Genomic DNA, 22,462 nt, shown 5'->3' with positions numbered 1-22,462 from the left:
GTCCTTCTCATGTCCCACAGAGCGGGAAGCAGAAGCAAATTCCCTCAAAGCCCAGGCCCGAGTGATTCCCTCAAAGCTCCCAAGACCATGTTCTGGAAGATGGTAGGTGTGACGTCAGTGTTTGGTGAATGGAGGTGAATTCTTCATGAACATAGCTCTTGAAGGACGAGACAAGGATGGGTGACACCGTGAGTCTCTTAGCTTCGTAGCTGCCTAACTCCTGACGTAGAGCATGTCAGAATTTCAGCCATGTGTTGCAAACCTGGACCAACTGGAAGATGGCTGGCCCGCCCCCGCCAGTCCTTCCCAGAGACCACACTCTTTAGAGGCTCCTGACCTTTAGAGGAAAGCACAGTTGACCCCACAGTCCCTGCTGTGCAGGAGGGGCACACTCTGGGCTCAGGTGGTCTCTAGCCCAAGTCCCCAAGCCCTGTGTACTGTCCCCTGCAGTGTTTTTGTAGACATGAGCACCTGTCAGCACTGTGTAGCTGTGTCTGTTTTGTGCTGGTCTGTTGACTTCTATGACTATCCACAAATAAATATTTTCATTGCAGCTGTGTTAGTGTGGTTATTTGTCCCCAGCCTGCCCCCTTGTGGTCACTGTTCAAAACAAGTGTTTCCTAAAAACACCCCTGAAAGGACAGTGTGTACTTACTTGGTCCCAACTATGGTGGCTCTTAGCCCACCCTTCATCTCTTCTGTCTCAAGGGACTATCTGGTGCTTTAGAGACATTCTGAATCTTCTAATCAGAATTCAGAGTGGGAGCTAGGAGATGGAAGACCTGTCTAGCTGCTCCATGCCAGGTTCTGAAGACACTACCCCAATCACAGTTGCTTGTGAGTTCTGGGGCCACCTGCCTCCTTGACATTTGACAGTGACATTGGATGCTGACGCTTGGGAGTACCATGGCTCCCCAAGTCATGCCCTTAAGTGTAGAGCCTTGGAGCAGTTCAGCAGAGGGCCTGAAGGCAAGGAAAGGGGCGAGGGGGAGAAGAGATTCCTGAGTTCTCATTTGGTCATTCACCAGAGAGATTTGGGGCCATGCAAGAGGCTGACAGAGACAGAGTAGAGATATGACCTGAGGACAAATGTCCAGTGACCTGCACTGCTTTCTGTTAAAGGACACATCTGTTTGTGTAGCTCTTCCGAGGCCAGACGAATACAAATGGGATGTCAGTGCTGGCTCCCTCTGAAGGTAAGAGATCTTCACCTTTCCCAGATCCAAGGCTGAAGTATCCTTGACTTGTGACCCTATCTCCATGTTTGAGGACAGGCACCATCTCCCATCTCTCATGCCTCGGGCCTTCCCACATCCTCACATATGACACTGGCCCACTTAGCAACCCAGGATCACCTGCCTCTTGAGATGTTCAGTTGAATCCCATCAATATTAGAGCCCCTTTGCCATGCCAGGTACCATCTCTGCAGATCCCAGGATATGGTGGTCTTTGGAGGCCATTTCCTCAGTGGGCCACATCCTGAGACAAGGATGGGGTAGCATGGAGTCTTGGCTTGGTCATCTCTCCCTCCTAGGATCTGAGTCAAACATCCCAGTGAGGCTCACGGCCAATCTCACCCAACTCAAGGTTTCCCCCATCCCCAGTGAGGAGGGCAAGGCTGGCTTCAAGCTCACTATATGGGTTCCAGATTGGTGTCTGGAGCAATAAGTCAAGGCCCAAGTGTCCAGCCAATAGTGAGGGAGATGCTGTCCACACTGCTAGAGCAAAGATAAAAGAGGATGCAAGTGGGACAAGACATCCCCAGGGTTTGCAGTAAGCCAGCCAGACTTGTTTGTGGGTTGCTAGGCCTCAGGAGACTCTGGAGATCTGGCTATTACAGCCCTCCTGTGTACTTATGTCTCATGGGCACTTTTGGTACTTGCTGAGCCCAATCCTGACTTGCCAGTATGCCCATGCCCCCAGTCTTGTGTAAGACTGTTCTCTTCAGTCTGTGTGAGGGCAGGGAGCCTGAAGGCTTGGCCAGTGCCCGCTAAGCCAGACCTTCCAGAGACTCAAGGGTCTTGCCCTGTCTGCAGTACCTGCTACACAGCCACGGGGAATTAGTTGGAGCAGGCTCAGCTGGCCACTGACATTGCTCCTCTCAGAGGCTGACCAGGCCCAGTGCCGTGACATGGCCTTACACCCACATGGAGTGTCTCCCTGCCATGTCCAGGGTCCAGCCAGGGGAGCAGGAGAAGACAGAGGGTGGCTGACACCACATCGCTGCTCTTTTGTTGCCATATAGCACGTCACACTGGCTGTCCCATTCAGAATACGAAATCAGGATGTCGCTATAAAATGCAACCGGAGGAGCAAAATGAATTCTAGATAGATGTCTCCCATTCCCAATGGTGTTCCTTAACCTAGGGGTTGTCACTGTTTTGGGTTTTGTGGTTTGGTTTGGTTTTTCCAGCCTTAGCTGTCCTGGACTCACTTTGTAGACCAAGCTGGCTGGCCTCAAACTCACAGAGACCCACCTCCCCGAATGCTGGGATTACAGCTGTGCATCACCATGTTCAGTTTAGTTTGCTTTTCTTGTAATAAGGTCTTTGCAAGTATCTGAGTTAAGATGCGGACAGAGGGCTGGAGAGATGGCTCAGCGGTTAAGAGCACTGACTGCTCTTCCAGAGGTCCTGAGTTCAATTCCCAGCACCCACATGGTGGCTCACAACCATCTGTAATGAGATCTGATGTGCACTGTATACATACGAAAACAAATCTTTAATTTAAAAAAAAAAAAGATGAGGACAGAATGAACTGGAAATCTGGTTCATGTCTGACATCCTAATAAGAAAGTGGCTTGTGGGCCCAGGGGTCCCGCTCAAACTAAGGCACCAGCCAAGGACAATACAGGAGGTAAACTTTAAACCCCTTCCCAGATCTAGCCAATGGTCAGAATATTCTCCACAGTTGAGTGGAGAGTGTGATACGACTTTCTCACGTACTCTGGTGCCTCACATTTGACCATATCCCCTGGAGGGGGAGACCTGGTGGCACTCAGAGGAAGGACAGCAAGTAGCCAAGAAGAGACTTGATACCCTATGAGAATATATAGGGGGACGTAATCCCCCTCAGGAACAGTCATTGGGGAGGGGAATAATGGGAAAATGGGGGGGGGGAGGAATGGGAGGATACAAGGGATGGGATAAACATTGAGATGTAACAAGAATAAATTAATAAAAATAAAATAAAATAAAAAAAAGAAAGTGGCTTGTGATTAGACCACTGCAGCCCAGAGCTGTGGAACTCCTACCCTTCCCCCCATCAGATCAATGAGTTCCTTCCAAACAAGGACCCTGTGGGGACAGAGTAGTCCTGAGACAGGATAGGACACCTGGAGGGACCAGCCTGATGGCTTCCCTGCAGCCTCCTCTCTGAGAAAGTAGCACACATCTGGGCTGTGTACAGGCACAGCTGAGGCCAACAGTGAAAGACTACATTTGGTCCCTCCAGATCAGCCTACAGCCACTCTAACTCCTGGCCACCATCACTCAGACTTCAGCCAGAAGAATAAAGTGTCCCCACACCCCAGGATGACCTTTCTGTGGCAGTGGGAATAAACAGAGCCTGGTGGGTGAGGCTTGAGGATAGGCCATCAGATAGAAGATGGCACCTCAGACCCTGGTATTCATTGTGACAGTGACCGAGGGTCAAATGGATCCCATTTAGGCCTCATAGGTTGAGATGAAATTACTGGTCACATTGGATTAGGTTACATTCTTCAACCAGTGATGAGTGTTCTTGTAGAAGGGACATTGGGGAACATAGATGATGGGACGTGGAGGCAGGAGACTGGAGGAAGTCAGCCCAGAGTCAAAACAGGAACAGGAGCACCAATGTCTGTGGACAGCAGGGGAGCAGACATAAAGCAAAGGAAAAGAAGGCTCCCCACCTCTCCCTACCCCCCAGGCTTTACAGGGCCTCTGTTCCTGCCCACTCCTGGAGTTTTGACCTCAGGCAGCAGTCTCTGAACAATATGCTTGGTGCCCATGTCCAGGCATGGACCCAGCTAGTCCTTTCTTGGTTAGTTGGTTGTTTTTGTTGCTTGTTTATTTGTTTTTGAGACAGCGTTTCTCTGTATAGCTCTGGCTGTCCTGGAACTAGCTCTGTTGACCAGACTGCCCTCAAACTCACAGAGATCTGCCTGCCTCTGCCTCCCTGGTGCTGGGATTAAAGATGTGCACCACCACCGCCTGGTGGACCCAGCTATTCCTTCTTTCTTTCTTTCTTTCTTTCTTTTTTTTAAGACAGAGTTTCTCTGTGTAACCTTGGCTATCCTGGACTCACTTTGTAGACCAGGCTGGCCTTGAACTCACTGCAATCCACCTGCCTTTACCTCCTGAGTTATGGAATTACAGGCGTGCACAACCACACCTGGCTGACCCAGCTTTTTTTTTTTTTTTTTTTTTAGATTTATGTATCTTATGTATGAATGCCCTATCTGCACGGATACCTGCATACCAGAAGAGAGCATCAGATCCCACTATACGTTGTGAGCCACCAGCTCTGGACCCAGGTATTCTTTTGTTTGTTCATTCGTTTTTTGAGACAGAGTTTCTCTTGTAGCTCTGCTGTCAGTTTGTAGACCAGGCTGTCCTCAAATTTACAGAGATTCTCCTGCCTCTTCCTCCCAGGTGCTGGGATTAAGGGTGTGCGCCACCATCGCCTCGCCCAAGCTTGGACTTTCCTGTGTCCTACAGCAAACAGCCTCCCTGACTCTTGCTCCTAGCTGGAACTGGGGCTGTTACTACACCAGGCTGGCCTTCCTCTTTGCTCTAAGCCATCCTACAGCCCTACAGCTCCCCACTGGCCTCACAGCAGAAGCACCTAATTTAGGCATGTCAGCTCCCAGCCCCAGGCCCCCCGGACCCCACAGTTCTTCCTGCTTTTCCAGTAACTCTGAAGTAATCCACACAGAAACAAGAGTTTATGCTGCCTCCAAACAGCCCGTTAGGTCTCCTGGGCATGCTGGTAGTGGAGTGATTCTACCCCTCAGGCCTGCAATTTTCTTCCTTGCACAACATGCATCCAATTACAATTACATGCACTGTTGTCACTGGCTTAACGAGGATCTAATCTCATCCACTCGGGGGCACCTAACAGCACCTCTTTCCCATGCAGGCTGACCATGCAAGAGGGTGTGGTGGCACCGCCTGGCTCCTCTCCCCGCTGCCTAGGACATTATTAACATTCCTGGCTGCCCTACTAGGGCTCTCAGGCAGCCCAGGACATGGCTGTTCCCCTCAGCTAGAATAGAGACATGGGGCTCAAAGTCTTCAGACCTCAGAACAGTAACTGAGAACTCCGGGTGCCCAAGGGCTAGGAACCAGTGCCTGCTGCTTGGCAGAGGTCCTGAGTAAAGACCTGGGGCTCTTAGGATGGGATACCCTCTAATTAGTACCTTCTCAATTCCCCAACCTCCAAGGCAGCGTGAGGAACATCTGTAAAGGGGCTGGTTTCTTGTGTGAAGGCAGAATGAGTACTTTCCAACTTGGCTCCCTACACACACAGGCACCAGCTCAGAGCAGCCCATTCTTGCTTATGCTGAGCATTTCACACCACCCTCTACCGGTCTTTCCCATCTGGACTTAAACATGGTACAGATGCTAGAAATGGTTAGCGCCAGCGCACCGTAGCGCTGCCAGCCTGCACAGCACCCAAATGCCAGTCATCTTCCTTCCAAGGGAGGCAGAGGTGGAGATATCAGAGAGGTGCCAACCTCTGGGACAGGGCTTGACCTTAGGTACAGGGAGAGGCTCCGCCTATGGTCGAGTGCCACAAGCAATGGCTTTGCTGATTTCTTGAGTCATTTGTTCCTACTTGGCCAGGCAGGACACTCTGGGGGAAGGCATGTATGTCACAATCATGAGGAAGGCCTGCATTCCAGGGTCTAGAAGGGACATAGTCCATTGCAAATGTCCTGAGTGAGGGTGTGTCTTTGTTGCCTGCCCCACCCCCTCCCCTCCTGTTTTCCAGAACGAGCATCTGGTGAGGCTGGGGACCCAGCATCCTTATTAGTTTAGGAGCTTGAGCCTCCTGCAACTTGGGCCTCCTGACGAGTGGTTTGCTAGGCCTCCACTCCCTCACCTCTGGCTGTTCTGGGCACACAGACATCCAAGTGGAGTATCTCAGTATTGTTCCAAAGGCATCTTCAAAGCCCTCCAGCCATGTTCAGGCTCCCTCTTTGAGTGTTCTCTGCCAATGTGAGCCCTCACTCGGCTACCACAGAGACCCCCCTCAAGGGGAACATGGCTCCTCTCACCCCGTTTCTCATTTACACCCTCTAGACTTCTCTGCTTTGGTTTAGCTATAAAACACCCCCAAAGGCTCTTGCACTAGAGCTTTGGTCCCACAGCAGGGTCCTGAGGTGCCTGGCACCTGAGGGTGACTTTACCAATGAGCTAAACCAGGGATGAGTTCAGACACTTGTGGCCATTAGGAAGAGAGGCATGTTGAAGGAAGGAGGTCAGGAGGTCACCGGGCCTGTGCCTTTGAAGCATGTAACTTGATCTCCTTAGTTCCTTCCTGGCTCTGCCTTCTGGTTGCCATGAGGTGAGCCAGCCTGCCCAATCACATATACCCAGTCATGGTGTCCTACCTCACCACACACAGGGCCAGAGGCCAAAAGAGCTCAGCCGTCCTGCCTTTGTTTTCTCAGGTGAGGAAAATCTAACAGCTTCCGGGGTGCTGTGAGCACTAGGGGGGGCCTGAGGTGATGTTGTTCCTCTGCACACTTCCTTCCGGTGTCAACCAGCTTTCCGGCTACCACAGTGCACACCCTGTTACTCCTCTCCTGGCAGCACAGTATCCCAGCAGCCTCCTCCACGCTCTCTGAGAGAAGCATTTGAGGAAACTGACCACCTTGGAGAAATCACTGTACCCACTGTCTTAGTTGGGGTTTCCACTGCCGTGAAGAGACACCATGACCATGGCAACTTTGATAAAAGAAAACATTTCATTGGGGCTGGCTTACAGTTTCAGAGGCTTAGTCCCTTATCATCATGGCAAGAGGCATGGCAGCATGCAGGCAGACATGGTGCTGAGGAGCCAAGAGTTCTGCATCTTGATCTGAAGGCAGCCAGGAGACTCTCCACACTGGGAGGAGACCTCAAAGCCCGCCTCCACAGTGACCTCCTCCAACAAGGCCACGCCTCCTAATAGTGCCACTCCCAATGGCCAAGCATTCAAACTCATTTACCTATGGGGTCCAAACCTATTCAAAGCACCACACCCACCTCTTTTTGTTTTTTCTTTTTTAAGATTTTATTTATTCATTTTATGTATATAAGTGCTCTGTCTGCATGTACACCTGCACATCAGAAGAGAGCATTAGAGAGTATAGATGGTTGTGAGCCACTGTGTGGTTGCTGGGAATTGAACTCAGGACCTCTGGAAGAGCAGACAGTACTCTTAACCACTAAGCCATCTCTCCATCATCTCCCCGCCCCCCTTGTTTTTAACAAAATGTCAATCGTTTGGTTTTACCAATGAAGCCTGGGGAGCCAGATGCTGGGGTGAAAGCTTGCTAGCTCGGAGAGGCAGAGAAAGCTCCCAACTGACCTTCCTCCTCAGCTGACATCACAAAAAGAAGCCCCCTTCTCTACGTCTCAAAAACCCTCAAACTGAATGCCCCTCCTTTCTACTTCCTGTGTGTCTCCCTATTCATCCTCCTGACTTCCTTTTACTGTTTTTTTTCCTATGTTCACTCCCTGTCAACCAGTTATTTGTTCCGCGTCTTTTATTTTTAAGATTTATTTATTTGATTTATTGCATATGAGTGCTTTATCTGCAGGAGAGGGTACCAGATCTCATTGTAGATGGTTGTGAGTCACCGTGTGGTTGCTGGGAATTGAACTCAGGACCTCTGGGAGAGCAGGCGGCACTCTTAACTACTGAACCATCTCTCTAGCCCCTGTTCTGCCTCTTAATCTGATTGATTTTATTTATTTAATTCAAGAAGAAAGCTCTTGTAGTAAAGGCATGTGCTAGGGCTGAGCCACACCACAACAGGCTTTTCCAGTGAACAATACAATCTCCGGGTTCACAGTGTGATCAAATATCCTTGCGACACCCACCCATGTTCATACCAGGCCCTGTGTCAGTTCCTGCCTGTACCCATGTCCTACAGTAAGTGTGCTTTGTCCTGCTTGCAGACCTTCTAAGCCTGAACCCGGTGTCTGCCCGCTCTGGTTGCTCATTGTAGTGTGAGGGGATTTCCAGCCACTGTTGCTGACTCACCTTTCTCCCTGTTGGATGACACATTGGCTGCTTCTTACACCCTCAGTGGCATCTGCCCTGCTTTCCTTGCCCTGAGCCTCCTGGCGGGGAACATGTCAGGTCTAGTGCAGAGCAGGTTTCACTTTGCCTTTTCTCACCGTCTGCTGTCTTTGGTGCTGGGGATTCAGTCAGGGCATCCCCTAACCCCGTGCATTCCACCTCCGAGTTACAGTTCATTCTTGACGTCCTGTGTGGCACAGGAGGCTCATCCCATTTTTTCTTTTCCACACCACCCTCCCCAGTTCTGTGCACTCACCGCAAGCCTCTCGCTGGCCGTATCGCCAGAGTTAGTAAATCTGTCTGCGGCCAGTCTCCATGTGCCTTGAAGGTGACTGCCCTCCAGCAGTCCTGAGTAATCTTTACAGCATGACGAACCCCAGGGGAGACTACGGGTCTTCCTAAGAGTAAGCAGGCCCTAAGAGCCAGACTGGCCAGGATGCCTACACTTAGGAATATACAGACCCAGGTCGTGCTCTGAGCCATGTAGCTGTCTGATAACTGTTGGTGTGACAGCATATGAATGTGCCCCACCAGCCTAGTGCTGACACTTCTAGAATAGGAAGATTCACTCAAAATCTTTTATCATGTGGTCCTCCCTTCCCCAGGGGTCATCGGCCACCGGCTCAGGAAGACAAAGCAGGCAGAAGCATCAAATGGTGTTCAGTTCAGACACTGAGTCTTCTGGGAGTCAGCTTCAGAGAGACAGCTCATCTGATTGTTTCGTGGGCAAGGTATGTAAAGGTTCTTAGGATTATGGGTGAGAAGGCTGATTGGTCCTAACATGGTACCTAGTTAACATACAGGCTGGGCAAGAAGAGTGGGAGTCGTGTACTCTTAACATTTGCAGGGGGTTCTGTGCTAGGTCATCCTCCAAGCAAGGTCAGGCCATCTGTGCCTAGAGATGCTTTCCAGATAAGGTCAGGCAGAGAAGAGGAAAGCCTGCTGAGAAAAGGAGTCCTCCATTTCGTGCCCCAGTTAGATGCTAGGACTCAGTAAATCTGGTCACTTCAGTTCCCTAGACCAGAAAGACTTTCCCAGGCTAGCTCAGGTCATGTCCATCACAGAAGGGACTCTACCCACTGGGTCTTCAGCTATGAATAACTGTGTTTTTGCAATGCTGGGGATTAAACCAGAGGCCGGTACCAAGTTTATAAATGGTTCAGTGGCTAAAGGTACCTGGTGTCAACCCTGATGACGCGCGTTCAATCCCAGGGAGCCATATGATTGTCTCCTCTGACCTCCATTATGTGTACCATGGCATGCATACATGTGCACACACACACAGGTAAATAAATGTAGAAGAAATTAAATAACAAGTAAATAAGCACATAACTTGCCTTTTCTTGGCATATCTACATTGCAAATGGGATTTTTTTTTTTTCTTCCCTTGGTTTTGATTTTTCAGGACAGGATTTCTTGGGCTGGAGAGATGGATCAGAGGTTAAGAGCATTGACTGCTCTTCCAGAGGTCCTGAGTTCAATTTCCAGCAACCACATGGTGGCTCACAATCATCTATCGCGTGATCTAACGCTGTTTTCTGGCCTGCTGTCCTGGAACTCACACTTTAGACCATGGTGGCCTTGAACTTAGAAATCCTCCTGCCTCTGCCTCCCAAGCACTGGGATTAAAGGTATTTACCACCCAGAGGTGACTGTGATTTTTAAACAAAGGGCAAAATTCAAAACAGATGACAAAGTCTGTATAGTCTCTAAAAATATATATATTTAGAGAGATCATATACAGCTTTCTGAAAATAATTATTTGGAAGAAAACAAAACACAATGTAGTTCGGGAATCACTAAAGAAGCTGCTTAACCCCACCCCACCGCCTCAATCACAGAGGGGTATTTACTTCGTGGACCCAAACACAGATCGGAGAGATGAAGCATTTGGCAAAGCGGCTGCAGACTCAGAAGTAGGTCAGCTCATCGTGTTTTTCTTTGTTGGTCTGGTAGGAAGACAAGGTCAAAGGCTTGTTTTCGTGCGGGAGGGGTTCGAACACCCTCAAGTGCACATATTTATCATCACCAACATCAACCTGGAAGGAGAGAAAGAGAGGCCCCTGAGAGAAAGGTGAGGTTCCAGCCCCAGGCTCTACTCAGCCTTAGAAAGCTGAGACGGGACAGGGCACCAGCAACTGGGCCATGATATTTGTCTCCTCCTGCAAGGCCGGGAACCCCAGCACCCCAAAGTCATCCTCTTGGAACCCGTGTGCATCCTCCTAAGGGATGTTCCCAGGGAAGTTGCAGGACCACACACCCCATGGCCTTCTCCAGCCCCAACTCAGTACCCACCTTGATGAATAAGTTGCGACCGGCCACCACCTGTGTCTTGAAGGATATGGCTTTATAGACACCGAACTTCTGATTTTCTTTCTCTTCCAGCTGGTGCTTGACCTGGAAGGTGGATGAGACGGGAAGGACTCAGAATCACCTGCAGGGGCCTTCCTGCCTCTCACGAGAGTGCCCCTGCCATCCCTCAACACCAGTGTTCCTCATAACTGGGGCCAGGGTAAAGCTGTTGGCTCCACTGATAAAGAGGAACGCAGCCTGGGCTCAGTAGCGCACACCTTTAATCACTCGGGAGGCAGAGGCAGGCGGATGTCTGTGAGTTCTAGGCCAGCCTGGTCTACAAAGCGAGTTCAGGACAGCCGAGGCTACACAGAGAAACCCTGTCTTGAAAAACCAAAAAAAAAAACAAAAAACAAAAAAACAACAACAACAAAAAGAGGAACAGGGTTCCTTCTCTTTTGAGACAGAGTCTCACTGTGTAGGGGCGCCTGAACTAGAACACTATGTAGACCAGGGTGGCTACAAACTCGGAGACATTCGCCTACCTCTGTCTCTACCGAGTGATGGTGACACTGCACCCGGCCAGGGTCCCCTTTGAACTGTACTCATTTTGCGTCAGGGATACAAACCCTGTCCAGGCTGAGTAATCCCAACAACAGACAGGAGTTGATTGGGCCTTTCCCGGGAGGGCCTAGCAAGCGTCGGCCCAGCTTGGTGACAACAGGGTCCCCTGGGAGGCCTTGGGAGGTGGCAGGAATGCTGGAGGAAGGGGGTAGATTTTTTAAAAACTTTTCTTCTCTTGCTAATTCCCCGAACCTTCGTAGCCTGTACAGAATCTGTGCTCTGCCAGTTGGTGGTGGCCCACACCTTTAATCCCTGCACTCTGGGAGGCTGAGGCAGGTGGATCGCTGTAAATTCGAGGCCAGCCTGATCTACAAAGCGAGTCCTGGACAGCCAAGGCTACATAGAGAGACCCTGTCTCAGGGGCGGGAAAAAGAGAATTTCTGCTCTGCTAACAGCCACAGGAAGTGCTGGCCGTAAACTACAAAATCTAAGCACTAGCAAGTTCTGCAACTTTTGGGTTGTAACTTCCCCTCCCTGGGATGGGGTGGATTCTACCCTTAGCTAGCTCTTTATTTTGGGGGCACTCCCACTGTAGTCCAGGCTGGCTTTCATCGAGCCTCTCATTTAGGCCTGGGCTTAAGTCAAGAAGGTGCCTCATCTTCGGGATAGCCTGGGCTCTAACGCTGCCTTCCTGAATATTTGGGGACCACCCCATGCCCCCACCGATCCCAGTGTGTGTTTCCTAAGAGTTAGGCGGCCCTCTAGCGTGCAAGCCGCGGAAGACACGGCCCAGTCCCCCTTCTAGAATCCTCGAACCAGGCCTGGAGTCCCAGCTACAAGCGCAGCGGCGCCGGAACCATGCTGCAGGACCCGGCGCCGGTCTGGGCAAGCCGATTCCTCAGGCCGCAGGGTCCCCGCAGGCCCGGCTCCTGCTGTCCCGAGCCCAGCCTCACCTTGTCGGCGATCTCCTGCGTCTCGGCCGTGGCCGGCATTGTGGCGGATGGCCCGCCACACATCATCTTGGCTGTCGTGGAACGGGTGGTACAGAGAGAGGAACTAAGGACAGGGCTGGCTGGGGAGCCCTAGGTGCCTGGACCCTAAAAAATCCTGGCTCGGCTCCGCCCCGGACGCGTGGCACGTGACAAAGTCACGGGGCGGGGCGCCGCACCCTCCCTCTCTTCACTAGGCAAAGTCATGCGACCGAGAGTGGGCGTTGGCGAGGTTGAGGCTCGGCGGAACGGACACTAAATGGGGCGGAAGGCTGGGAGTCCTGACTGTCCCTGAAAGGGCGCGACGTGATTTCGGAGTATCTCTGACCCGGCCTAGAGGCGTCTCCACAATGGACGCCGGGATGCGAGAGGGGGGTCCCATTCTTCCCATGGAGTGAGTGGACGCGAAGTCCAGCCTTTGCCACCTCAATTTCCCCTTGCTCTGTGGTCATGAAGTGGGGGCCTTGGGTGGGCCCCTATCCCTTCTTCCATGGGGTGGGCACAAAAACAGAGGCGATGAGAGGAGCATGGTGGTTGGCGCACGCCTTTAATCCCAAGACTCGAGAGGCAGAGTCAGGTGGATCTCTGTAAATTCGAGATATGTGGCCTGGTCTACATACCTAGTCCAGAACAGCCAGGGCTATTACACGGAGAAACCCTGTCTCGGGGAAAATATTTTAAAAAGCGGGATTGGGGGCGGGGGATGAATGAGGACTTAGAAGTCAGCGTTCCTTCCTGATGAACTGAGCTTTCAGGTCCTGATAACCCCATGAAATAAATAAGCGCTTCTGGCAGTGCTCTTGCTTGAGTGACCGTAGGACCCAGTCTCCTTGTTGCTTGTGTTTCCAGCTGCAAAAAAAATGTCAGAATTTGACAGCTGGATGTGATGATGCACACCTGCTATTCTGGCATTTGAGAGGCTAGGAAAGCTAGCCTGGCCACACAGCCAGACCTTGTCTTAAAAAAAAAAAAAAAAATCAAAATTTGGGGCTGCAGAGGTAGCTCATGGTAAAGAACTTGCCATACAAACATGACAACCTGAACCCAGTTAAAAAGCAGAGTAGGGGGGGCTGGAAAGGTGGCTCAGCAGTTAAGAACACTGGCCGTTCTTCCAGAGGACCCTGTTCAGCTCCCAGCATCCATACAGTAGCTCACAACTATCTGTAACTCTAGTTTTATGAAATCTGACACCTACTTCCAGCCTCTGAACACCAGGCAGGCAAGTGGTGCCCAGACATACATGCAGGCTTGTGGTGGTGGCAATAAATCTAGACCAAGAAGTTGGTAGAGCAAGAGCCGGGCAGTGGCCCACACCTTTAGTCCCAGCACTTGGGAGGCAGAGGCAGGCAGATCACTGTGAGTTTGAGGCCAGCCTGGTCTACAAAGTTAGTCCAGGACAGCCAAGGCTACACAGAGAGACCCTGTCTCAAAAAAAAAAAAAAAAAAAAAGCCGGGCGTGGTGGCGCACGCCTTTAGTCCCAGCACTCGGGAGGCAGAGGCAGGCGGATCCCTGTGAGTTCGAGGTCATCCTGGTCTACAAAGTGAGTCCAGGATGGCCAAGGCTACACAGAGAAACCCTGTCTCGGAAAAAAAAAAAAAAAGAAAAGAAAGAAAGAAGTTGGTATGGAGACTGGAGTATTGATAGGCCTGGCCATGCTTTAGTTTGGAGGAATGTGGATTTGGAGACTTTGGATTAGAAAAGCAATTGAATGACTTAGGTGGGGCCTAGTGGACCATAGCAGTAGGAACACAGAAGTCAGTGGGACTGAGGGTGATTTGAAATTTGCTGGCCTGGCTCAAGAGGTTTTAGAGGTCTAGAAACCATTCTTGTGGTGTTTTGGCTAAGAATATGGCTGCTTTTTGCATTTGTCCAAAAAGTCTTCCTGGCCTAAATTGAAGAGTTTTGGATTAGTTGTGTTGGCAGAGGAAAATTTCAGAACAGCCTAGTATAGACTCTGTTGTATGGTTACTACTGTTCTATAGAACATCTATAGTGAAAAGGAGCAAGCTAAGGAATAAAATACAAAGTGTATAGCTCAAGGAGAAAAGGGGGTACCAGGAAGTAGAATGGAGCTACCAGATTTTCGAGGGGTCATTATTTAGCATTAGAATACATAGCATCAGACCAACCCCAAAAATGTATATGTGTGGGTAGAAATGTGGAAGCAAGCATATGGAGAACAGAATTCAAACTCTTCCCACACACACACACCAGACAGGGTTCCTCTGTAGCCTTGGCTGTCCTGGACTCACTTTGTAGACCAGGCTGGCCTCGAACTCACAGGGATCCACCTGCCTCTGCCTCCCAAGTGCTGAGATTAAAGGCGTGCCCCACCACACCAGTCCAAACTCTTTTTTAAAAAGATTTACTTATTATGTATACAGTGCTCTGCCGGCATGTACACCTGCACACCAGAAGAGGGCATCAGACCTCATGATAGATGGTTATGAGCCACCATGCGGTTTCTGGGAATTGAACTCAGGACCTGTGGGAAGAGCAGCCAGTGCTCTTAACCGCTGAGCCATCTCTCCAGCCCCAGAACTCAAAACTCAAGCATCATTCCTCAAGAGATGTTCACCTTATTTTTTGAGACAAGGTCTCTCCCTGGGACCTGGCTCACTGATGAGGGTAGGCTGGCTGTCATGTACACCAAGTGATGGTGTGTGAACCTTGCTCCTCAATTTAAAGTTGGTTGGTTAATAAAATTAGCTAGGAGCCTGTAACTGGGCAGAAAAGAAGCAGTTGGGCTTGGGTTCCTGGGGTTTGGGGTCATTGAGGAACCAGGAGGCTGGGAGGAGGAAGAGGAGGAGGAGGAAGAGGAGCAAGCAGAAATGTACCAGGAGCCGACGCTGGAGAGAAGGACATCGCCATGGGCACATGGCCGTGGGGGCTGGCCTGATGGGACAGAAGCAGCCCAGACAGGAAGGATTGTGGCAAGTAACTTGGGGTGTGTAGCTGGGAAACAGCAAAATAGCTTAGAGGGTTGATATCTGCCCAGTTATGGTGCCTTTAAAGCCTTTATACATCATTATCTCTCTTGTCTCAATTATTTAGGGACTAATTAGGATAGAGAAGCCCTCTAGGGTCTGTTTTCATTTTGACAAGACATACATGCATTCGCGCGCACACAACTAATAATAAGGATCTGAGCCGGTCATGGTGGTGCACGCCTGTAACCCTAGCACTCGGGAGGCAGAGGCAGGTGGATTGCGGTGAGTTCGAGACCAGCCTGGTCTACAAAGTGAGTCCAGGACAGACAAGGCTAAAACAGAGAAACCCTGTCTCGGAAAACCAAAATAATGATAATGATAATGACGATGATGATAATAATAATAATAATAAATTGTACATTAAATTGCAACCCCAGTAACACTCTGTTGGGGAGAAAAAGAAGGAAGAAGTGATAACCAGTTAAGGGCTTGCTGAGGTACTGCCTAGTCTTCAGTAGCAAGGGAAACAACAGGAACTAGGGGCCCAGCATGCTGCAGAATAGGAGGCATATAGGCCAATCAGTGCTCTTCCTCTTGTGCTGGGATTGCACTGGGTTGTCTGTTGAGGGACACCACATGAAGCACCCACTGACTATTCTGGGCCCCCTCTATGTGAGCCATCTCTGAGGAGGCAGAGGGCTCTCAAAAGAGGGTAAGTCAAGGGAGGAAATGGATGCATTTTATTTTGTTTTAATTTTTCCTTCATGTGTACACACAGTTGCATGTATGTGGGCGTACTGTGTGCATGTGCGTCTGTGTGCATGCAGGGAGCCCCAGATGTCCAGTGTCTTCCTCAGATTGCTCTCCGCTTTACTCAGTGAGGCAAGTTCACTCAGAACTCACCAACACAGCTAGTCTAGATAGCCAGCTTCCCCCCCCCCCAGCCACTCTAAATAACCAGCTTTCTCCAAGGGACTCTAACCTGTCTGTGCATCCACACACCCTGTGAGAGCCGTCATGCCCACCCAGCATGCATGTGGGTCTAAACTTTGCTCCTCACACGTGGTGCAGCAAGCACCTTAACCCCTGACCCGCCTCTCCAGTCCCTGTTTGGTTTTATTTTTGACTCATGACCTCACAGGGTAGCCCAGGCTGGCCTTGAACTCAAGCTCCTCCTGTCTCAGCTTTGAGTCTAGGGACTACAGGTGTGGACCTGCAAGAAGGGTTTTTGCTGTTGTTGGTTTTGGTTGTTGTTGATTGATTGATTGTTGTTTTGGGTTTTGTTTGTTTGTTTTCTGTTTTTCTTTTTTTTTAAAGATTTATTTATTTATTATGTATACAGTGCTCTGCCCGCATGTACAGCTGCAGGCCAGAAGAAGGTGTCAGATCACATTATAGATGGTTGTAAGCCACCATGTGGTTACTGGGAAATGAACTCATCACCTTCGGAAGAGCAGTCAATGTTCTTAACCTCTGAGCTATCTCTCCAGCCCCCTTGTTCTATTTTTCAAGACAGGGTTTCTTGTGCAATCCTGGCTATTCTGGACTCACTTTTGTAGACCCAGCTGGCCTCAAACTCAGAGAGATCCACCTGCCTCTGCCTCCCGGGGGCTGGCATCAAAGGCATGTGCCACCACACCCAGCCCAGTGAGAAGTTTTATGTGGCCGTGGCTATGAACTAAAGATGGGTAGAAGTTCTTTTTTAATTTTAGAAACCTGGAAGGCCCCTGGAGAGGAAATGAGAACCACAGAAGGGTAGCTAGTTGCCTTCTGGGCCCAAGCTGCTGTCTCTGATCCTTGCCACCTTGGGCTGCAGTGTGGCATGGTGGCCTGCGCCTTTGGGATTTCCTCAGCAGACAGACAAGTCTTTGTTGGCACTGTCTTGCAGGTGCCCACACTTTCCTAGTAGGAGGGGAACACCTGTGGAGACAGGCAGGCCAGCCCCAGTGAAAAAAAACAAGGAAGGCTGTTTATGTGGGACTCACTGTGCAAGGGAGTCTGTGTGTCATCCACGTGGGAAGCAACAGAGGTAAGCAAGAGAAGGAGGCATCACGCCTGTAACTGGCCCTAAAATGCTGGGTTCCTTGCCTAAATAGGAAAGGCAAAATCTCTAATGGTGAACTGTTCCACAGGCGCTTTGATTTATTTTTTGTTTTGACACAGGGTCTAAGTTGCCCAGGCTGGCCTCGAACTCATTCACCCAGGTGAAGTGCATGAAACTGAAAACTCAGTTAGATGTCATCCATGGACTTTGGATTCTCCAGCCTCAGCTTTCTGAGTAGCTGGGATCACAGGCCTTTGCTATCAAGTCTGCCCAAAAGACGACTTAAAGATGTTGCCGGGTGTGGTGGCGCATGCCTTTAATCCCAGCACTCGGGAGGCAGAGGCAGGCGGATCGCTGTGAGTTCGAGGCCAGCCTGGTCTACAAAGTGAGTCCAGGATGGCCAAGGCTACATAGAGAAACCCTGTCTCGAAAAACCAAAAAAAAAAAAAAAAGATGTCACAAGCAGGCCCTTGGCCCTACCTGCTTTCTTAAGAGTAGAGCATAGAGAGTTGAAAGACCAGGACTTATAAAACTCAGGACAGAGAAGCCCACACATACAGACTTTGCTCAATTCTGCATGATTCGAATCGAGTCAGCATGAGATCACAGGGAAGAGGCAGGTGGTGTGGAAGAGCACACGCCTTTCTGTGCCTGACATGGCCCCACATGAGCCTCCTACAGCTATCTCTGCTCTAACCCCAAGGCTGTTTGACAAAAAAGCAGACAAGACCACCCCCACCCCTCCCCCACCTCACCCCTCCCCCACCCCTCCCCTCCCCCACCCCTCCCCCACCCTTTAGAAACTAGCATAGAAGCAAAGGCTTGTTGCCGCTGAAGCAAGATCACAAGTTTTGGGCTAGCCTAGACTATGTAAAAATAGCAAATCTGAGCCGGGCATGGTGGTGCATACCTTTAATCCCAGGAGGCAGAGGCAAGCGGATTGCTGTGAGTCTAGTTTAGCCAAGGCTATAGAGAGAAACCCTGTCTCAAAAAACCGAAAACCAAACCAAACCAAACCAAAAAACCAAACCAAACCAAAAAAACCCAAATCTCTGCCTAGGGAGTGTATGGTGTCTGTAACGTTGGAAAACAGTTTTATGACCCAACTTTTATGGATTAGACTAGACTTAGCTAGCTTGAACCCTAGGAACCCTCCTACCTTCCCCTCCCCATTGCTAGGGTTATAAGCACCTGCCATCCGTGCCCAGCTTCTTTAATGGGGATCTGATGTAGGTCCTCATGCTTGCAAGGCAAGCGCAGTACCAACTGAGCTATCACCGCTGCTCTAGTTTAAGGTCTGTTTCTTTCTTTCTTTTTCCTTTTTTTTTTTTTTTTAAGATTTTATTTATTATTATGTATACAGTGCTCTATCTGTATGTATCCTGCACGCCAGAAGAGGGCGCCAGATCACATTATAGATGGTTGTGAGCCACCATGTGGTTGCTGGGAATTGAACTCAGGACCCCCAGAAGAGTAGGCGGCGCTCTTTTCCACTGAGCCATCTCTCCAGCCCCTTAAGGGTGTATTTCTATGTGTTACATTGCTGCTCGGATGAACTTTCATGCCAGACATACATACTATGTCCTACTAAAATTCTCCCCCAGGCTTACTTTTTTTTTTTTTTTTTTTTTTTTTTTTTTTTTTTCTGGGACAAGGGTTCTCTGTGTAGCCCTGGCTGTACTGGAACTCACTGTGTAGACCCGACTGGCCTTGAACCCAGGCTTGTTCTTTTTCCTTTGTCAGCTCTGACACATGTGTTTGTCATTTATTTTATTGCTGGCCCTGTCACTGAAATGTGAGGCCCCTTTAGGTGGGGACCGCCTTTCACTTACAGTGAGAGTAAGTCACATGGGGGCATGACACATGCCTCTCATCCGCTAGCTCCCCAGTGGGCAGAGGCAAGTGGATCCCCAGGCCAGGCACGGCTAAGTAAAGAAACTGGGCAGGCCGTGGGGTGGGGGGTGGGGGGGAGATAGAGAGAGAACAACAGGAGGGGGGTTACAGGAGGAGAGAGGGAGACAGTTTCAGTGGCAAGTATGAGGGGACCTGAAGTAGAGAGGGAGGGAGGGAGGGAGGGAGGGAGGGAGGGAGGGCGAGCAAGCGAGCACCTTCAGAGAATCTCTTATGACTTCCCCAGCAGGTGAGTAGCCTGGCCATAACTTAAAGCCAGCACTGGGATAAACAGTAGAGTTGCCCAGAGTGGCAGAGTTAGGGAGGGACAATTCTCTATACGTCCTGCTGCCTCCATAGAAGGGAAGGAGCAGGGAAGGCATGGTCTGATGTCTCAGGGGAGGGGGAGGCAGCTAGACAGGGCCTCTGGCTTTTCCAGCCTTTTCATCTGCATAATAAACAAGAGAGGAATGAGACTAGAGGTGGCAGGGGTGTGGGGTGGGGTGGGGGGGCAGAGGGGGGGACCCCAGGGATGGCAGGTGTCAGGGCCCCTGGATCCCGTCCTTATTGTCTTTCACAGTTGCTCTGTCTCTCCTGAAGGCCTGGCATCCTGATGACCTAGGCACAAGTGCCTCGCCACACGGGATGTGAGATGACATTTCCACATACAGAAACGTGGCACTGTCAGCTGCAGTCCCTAAGAAGGCAGAACCCCGTGAGGACCACAGCGAGCCACACCTGTGTGTCATCCTAAGTCCCTCAAGTGACAACCAATGACCAGGAGTTAGAGTGCTGCAGGTCCAAAGCCAGAAACCATCTTGGGATATTTTCATCTGTGTAACAGGCAGTCTGTCACCTACCTCAGTGTGTGACTTGGCATTCTTGCTAGGGATCCAAAACAACTTACCAAAGTTAACTCACAGGACATCTCTACAGATCCAGCTCCACTAACCTCTCTTTCCGTTATGTTCTCCTCACAACCTCCCCTAACCTACCTTAAATTAAAACAACAACAGCAACTGCAACAAAAACCTTTTCAGAGTGCCTCCTATTGACTTTACCCCTCTTCTTAGAAAGTTTCATTCGGGGCTGGAGAGGTAGCTCAGAGGTTAAGAGCAATGACTGCTCCTCCAGGGGTCCTGAGTTCAATTCCCAGCAACCATATGGTGGCTCACAACCATCTATAATGGGATCTGATGCCCTCTTCTGGCCTGCAGTTGTACTGGCAGACAGAGCACTGTATACATAATAAATAAATAAATAAATAAATCTAAAAAAAAAAAGTCCATTCAAAAATTTCTTGGGGCTGGAGAGATGGCTCAGAGGTTAAGAGCACCAACTGCTCTTCCAGAGGTCCTGAGTTCAATCCCCAGCAACGACATGGTGGCTCACAGCCATCTTTAATGTGATCTGATGCCCTCTTCTGGCCTGCAGATATACGTGTAGATCACTCTTTATATAACAAACAAATCTTTTAAGAAAAAGAACCTTGTGACTGCACAGTTAGGAGCAGGTTTGTGTCACAGACCCCAGTGAAAAGATGCCCTCAGTCTATGATCAACGGTCTCCTAAACTTGCAAAATCAGCCAACTGGCAAGATGGTCTTCTGAGATATTGTATGTTAGATGCATAAAATGGTGGTTTCATTGTGATATTTCCTAAATGTGTATAATGTAATTTGATCCATTTCTTTTTATCCCCTGTTAAGATCGGGCTGTGCCTTGCCCTGAGAGACTCCATCTTACAGGCTCTTTTGATTCTGTTTTAGGATGGAGGATGACCGTGTACCTGGTTGCGTGGGTGAATGGCACCATCCATTCAGCACCACCCAGGAGGCACAGACTCACAAAGAACTTATTCCTAAAAGTAAAGAGTGCCACCTTAGAAATTTGAGAGTCAGAGTCCAGAGTCGATGCAAAAGCAAAGAAAAAAATTTTTTTTTCAGAGCTGAGGACCGAACCCAGGGCCTTGTGCTTGCTAGGCAAGCGCTCTACCACTGAGCTAAATCCCCAACCCCACAAAAGCAAAGAAATTTTATTGAGCTGATGCACCGGGGTCCACCAAGCTCAGAAGAGTTAGGGACCCCGTCCTGCAAAAACTGAGGGTTTAAATGCCCTTTACATAAGCAGAACTCAGCACAGTGGTTAGTTAAAAACTGATCTGCTAACAAAGGTGAGCTTTTGGGGGTTGGGGGCAGTTGATTCTGGCAGATGTTTTAGGTAAGATATATGGACATGGCCTTTTCTCGGAGGCCAGTAAATTCCAAGCAGGGTGAAGTAGAGGCAATAAATTCTGAGCAGGCAGGGTGAGGAGAAGGGCTCTTGATTGGCTAACAATGTTTTGTTTGTTCTTGCTATCGGCCTACGATGCTATTGCTAAGGTGGCTGGCTGATCTCAGGCCAGCTGGAATCTTACACTACCTCAGGCTAACAGATTCCGGGTAAGGTCGGGTAGGGGCTGTGGGGTGTAGTAGTGGAAATTTTTCTTAACTTGACCTATTTAGCTACTTTCAGCAGCAAGCATATAAGCAACATGGCTGAGCTATAGCTAACTTAAGCTAACTTGGATTCTTCAACTCCATCTCCTCTTCAGATAAACTTGGAACAACCGTCCCTTCATCTTCTCCAGAATCTAGCGTTTCAAATACAACCACCTTCCTTTACCTGACGCTTTGACCCTAGCCCATGATGTGGCAATCAACTCGGAATGCTATGACAACACTATGTCCAAATGTCCACTGGTCTCGTGAATCTTCCCAGCAAGTGATTAGACGTATGGTGGTCTTGGGAAAACACCATGGTCACACCAAAGAAATCTGCAATTGTTTTGTATCCTAAGCTAACATTTCAGAACTTGGGTTATATGGAAGTTTTCCCAATTGTGTCCCAAACGACCGTCACTACACATTTCCTGAACCGGGGACACCCAAGTTTTGCACCCTCACTTTGCCCTCTTTAACACCTATACTCGCCAGTCCACCTTCAGGATAGGTGCCCCGCACCTTGTCCCATAATCTGGGTCATGATAGTTTTCTTGCTTTTCTCTGTCCAGGAAAGCAGATGTTCTGCAAGAAGCTTGGTGGAGTGGATTTCCTTGGATACCAGCGCATTAGGGCTCAGGTAAGGTGTTTGGGTAAGGCTTGCAGTTCTCACAAGTGTAGGGACAGGATGCTGAGCAAGGGGCAGCTTCACTCGCCCTTCCATAGCTGAGTGTTGCAGTTGAGGACAGGCTGGGCCAAATCAAGACCTTTTTTTTGGTAATGCAGCCACTCCTGCGGCGCGCGCAACGCTCGTTTTCAGTAAAGAGGAGGGCGAGCCAACGCTCTTGGCCTTTCCAAGAATCAGGGATGGTTTCCATTATCCCAGCAGGCTGCAGTTGCTCCTCCCGGCCACTGGAGGCGGTAGCGCGGGCCGGGCCAACGTCCGAGACGTTTTGCAGCGTTGTATCGCTTCAGTTTGACGTTGGCAGTGGTGTC

At 49.9% G+C, this 22,462-nt stretch overlaps 1 protein-coding gene across 1 annotated transcript; it reads right to left on the bottom strand.

Moving 5' to 3' along the window:
• Positions 1-9,999: 9,999 nt before the first annotated feature.
• Positions 10,000-12,276, bottom strand: Cstb (cystatin B). Its single transcript, XM_051153364.1, has 3 exons — positions 12,087-12,276; positions 10,573-10,674; positions 10,000-10,316 (listed from the first exon to the last, which is right to left on the bottom strand). Exons 1-3 carry the CDS (start codon positions 12,150-12,152, stop codon positions 10,188-10,190), a joined length of 297 nt encoding a protein of 98 aa, XP_051009321.1. The 5' UTR covers positions 12,153-12,276; the 3' UTR covers positions 10,000-10,187.
• Positions 12,277-22,462: the final 10,186 nt, after the last annotated feature.

This window comes from Acomys russatus, chromosome 11 (assembly GCF_903995435.1).
Source record: "Acomys russatus chromosome 11, mAcoRus1.1, whole genome shotgun sequence".
Classification (NCBI taxonomy): domain Eukaryota; kingdom Metazoa; phylum Chordata; class Mammalia; order Rodentia; family Muridae; genus Acomys; species Acomys russatus.
This window is presented reverse-complemented; position numbering and strand designations above follow the sequence as displayed.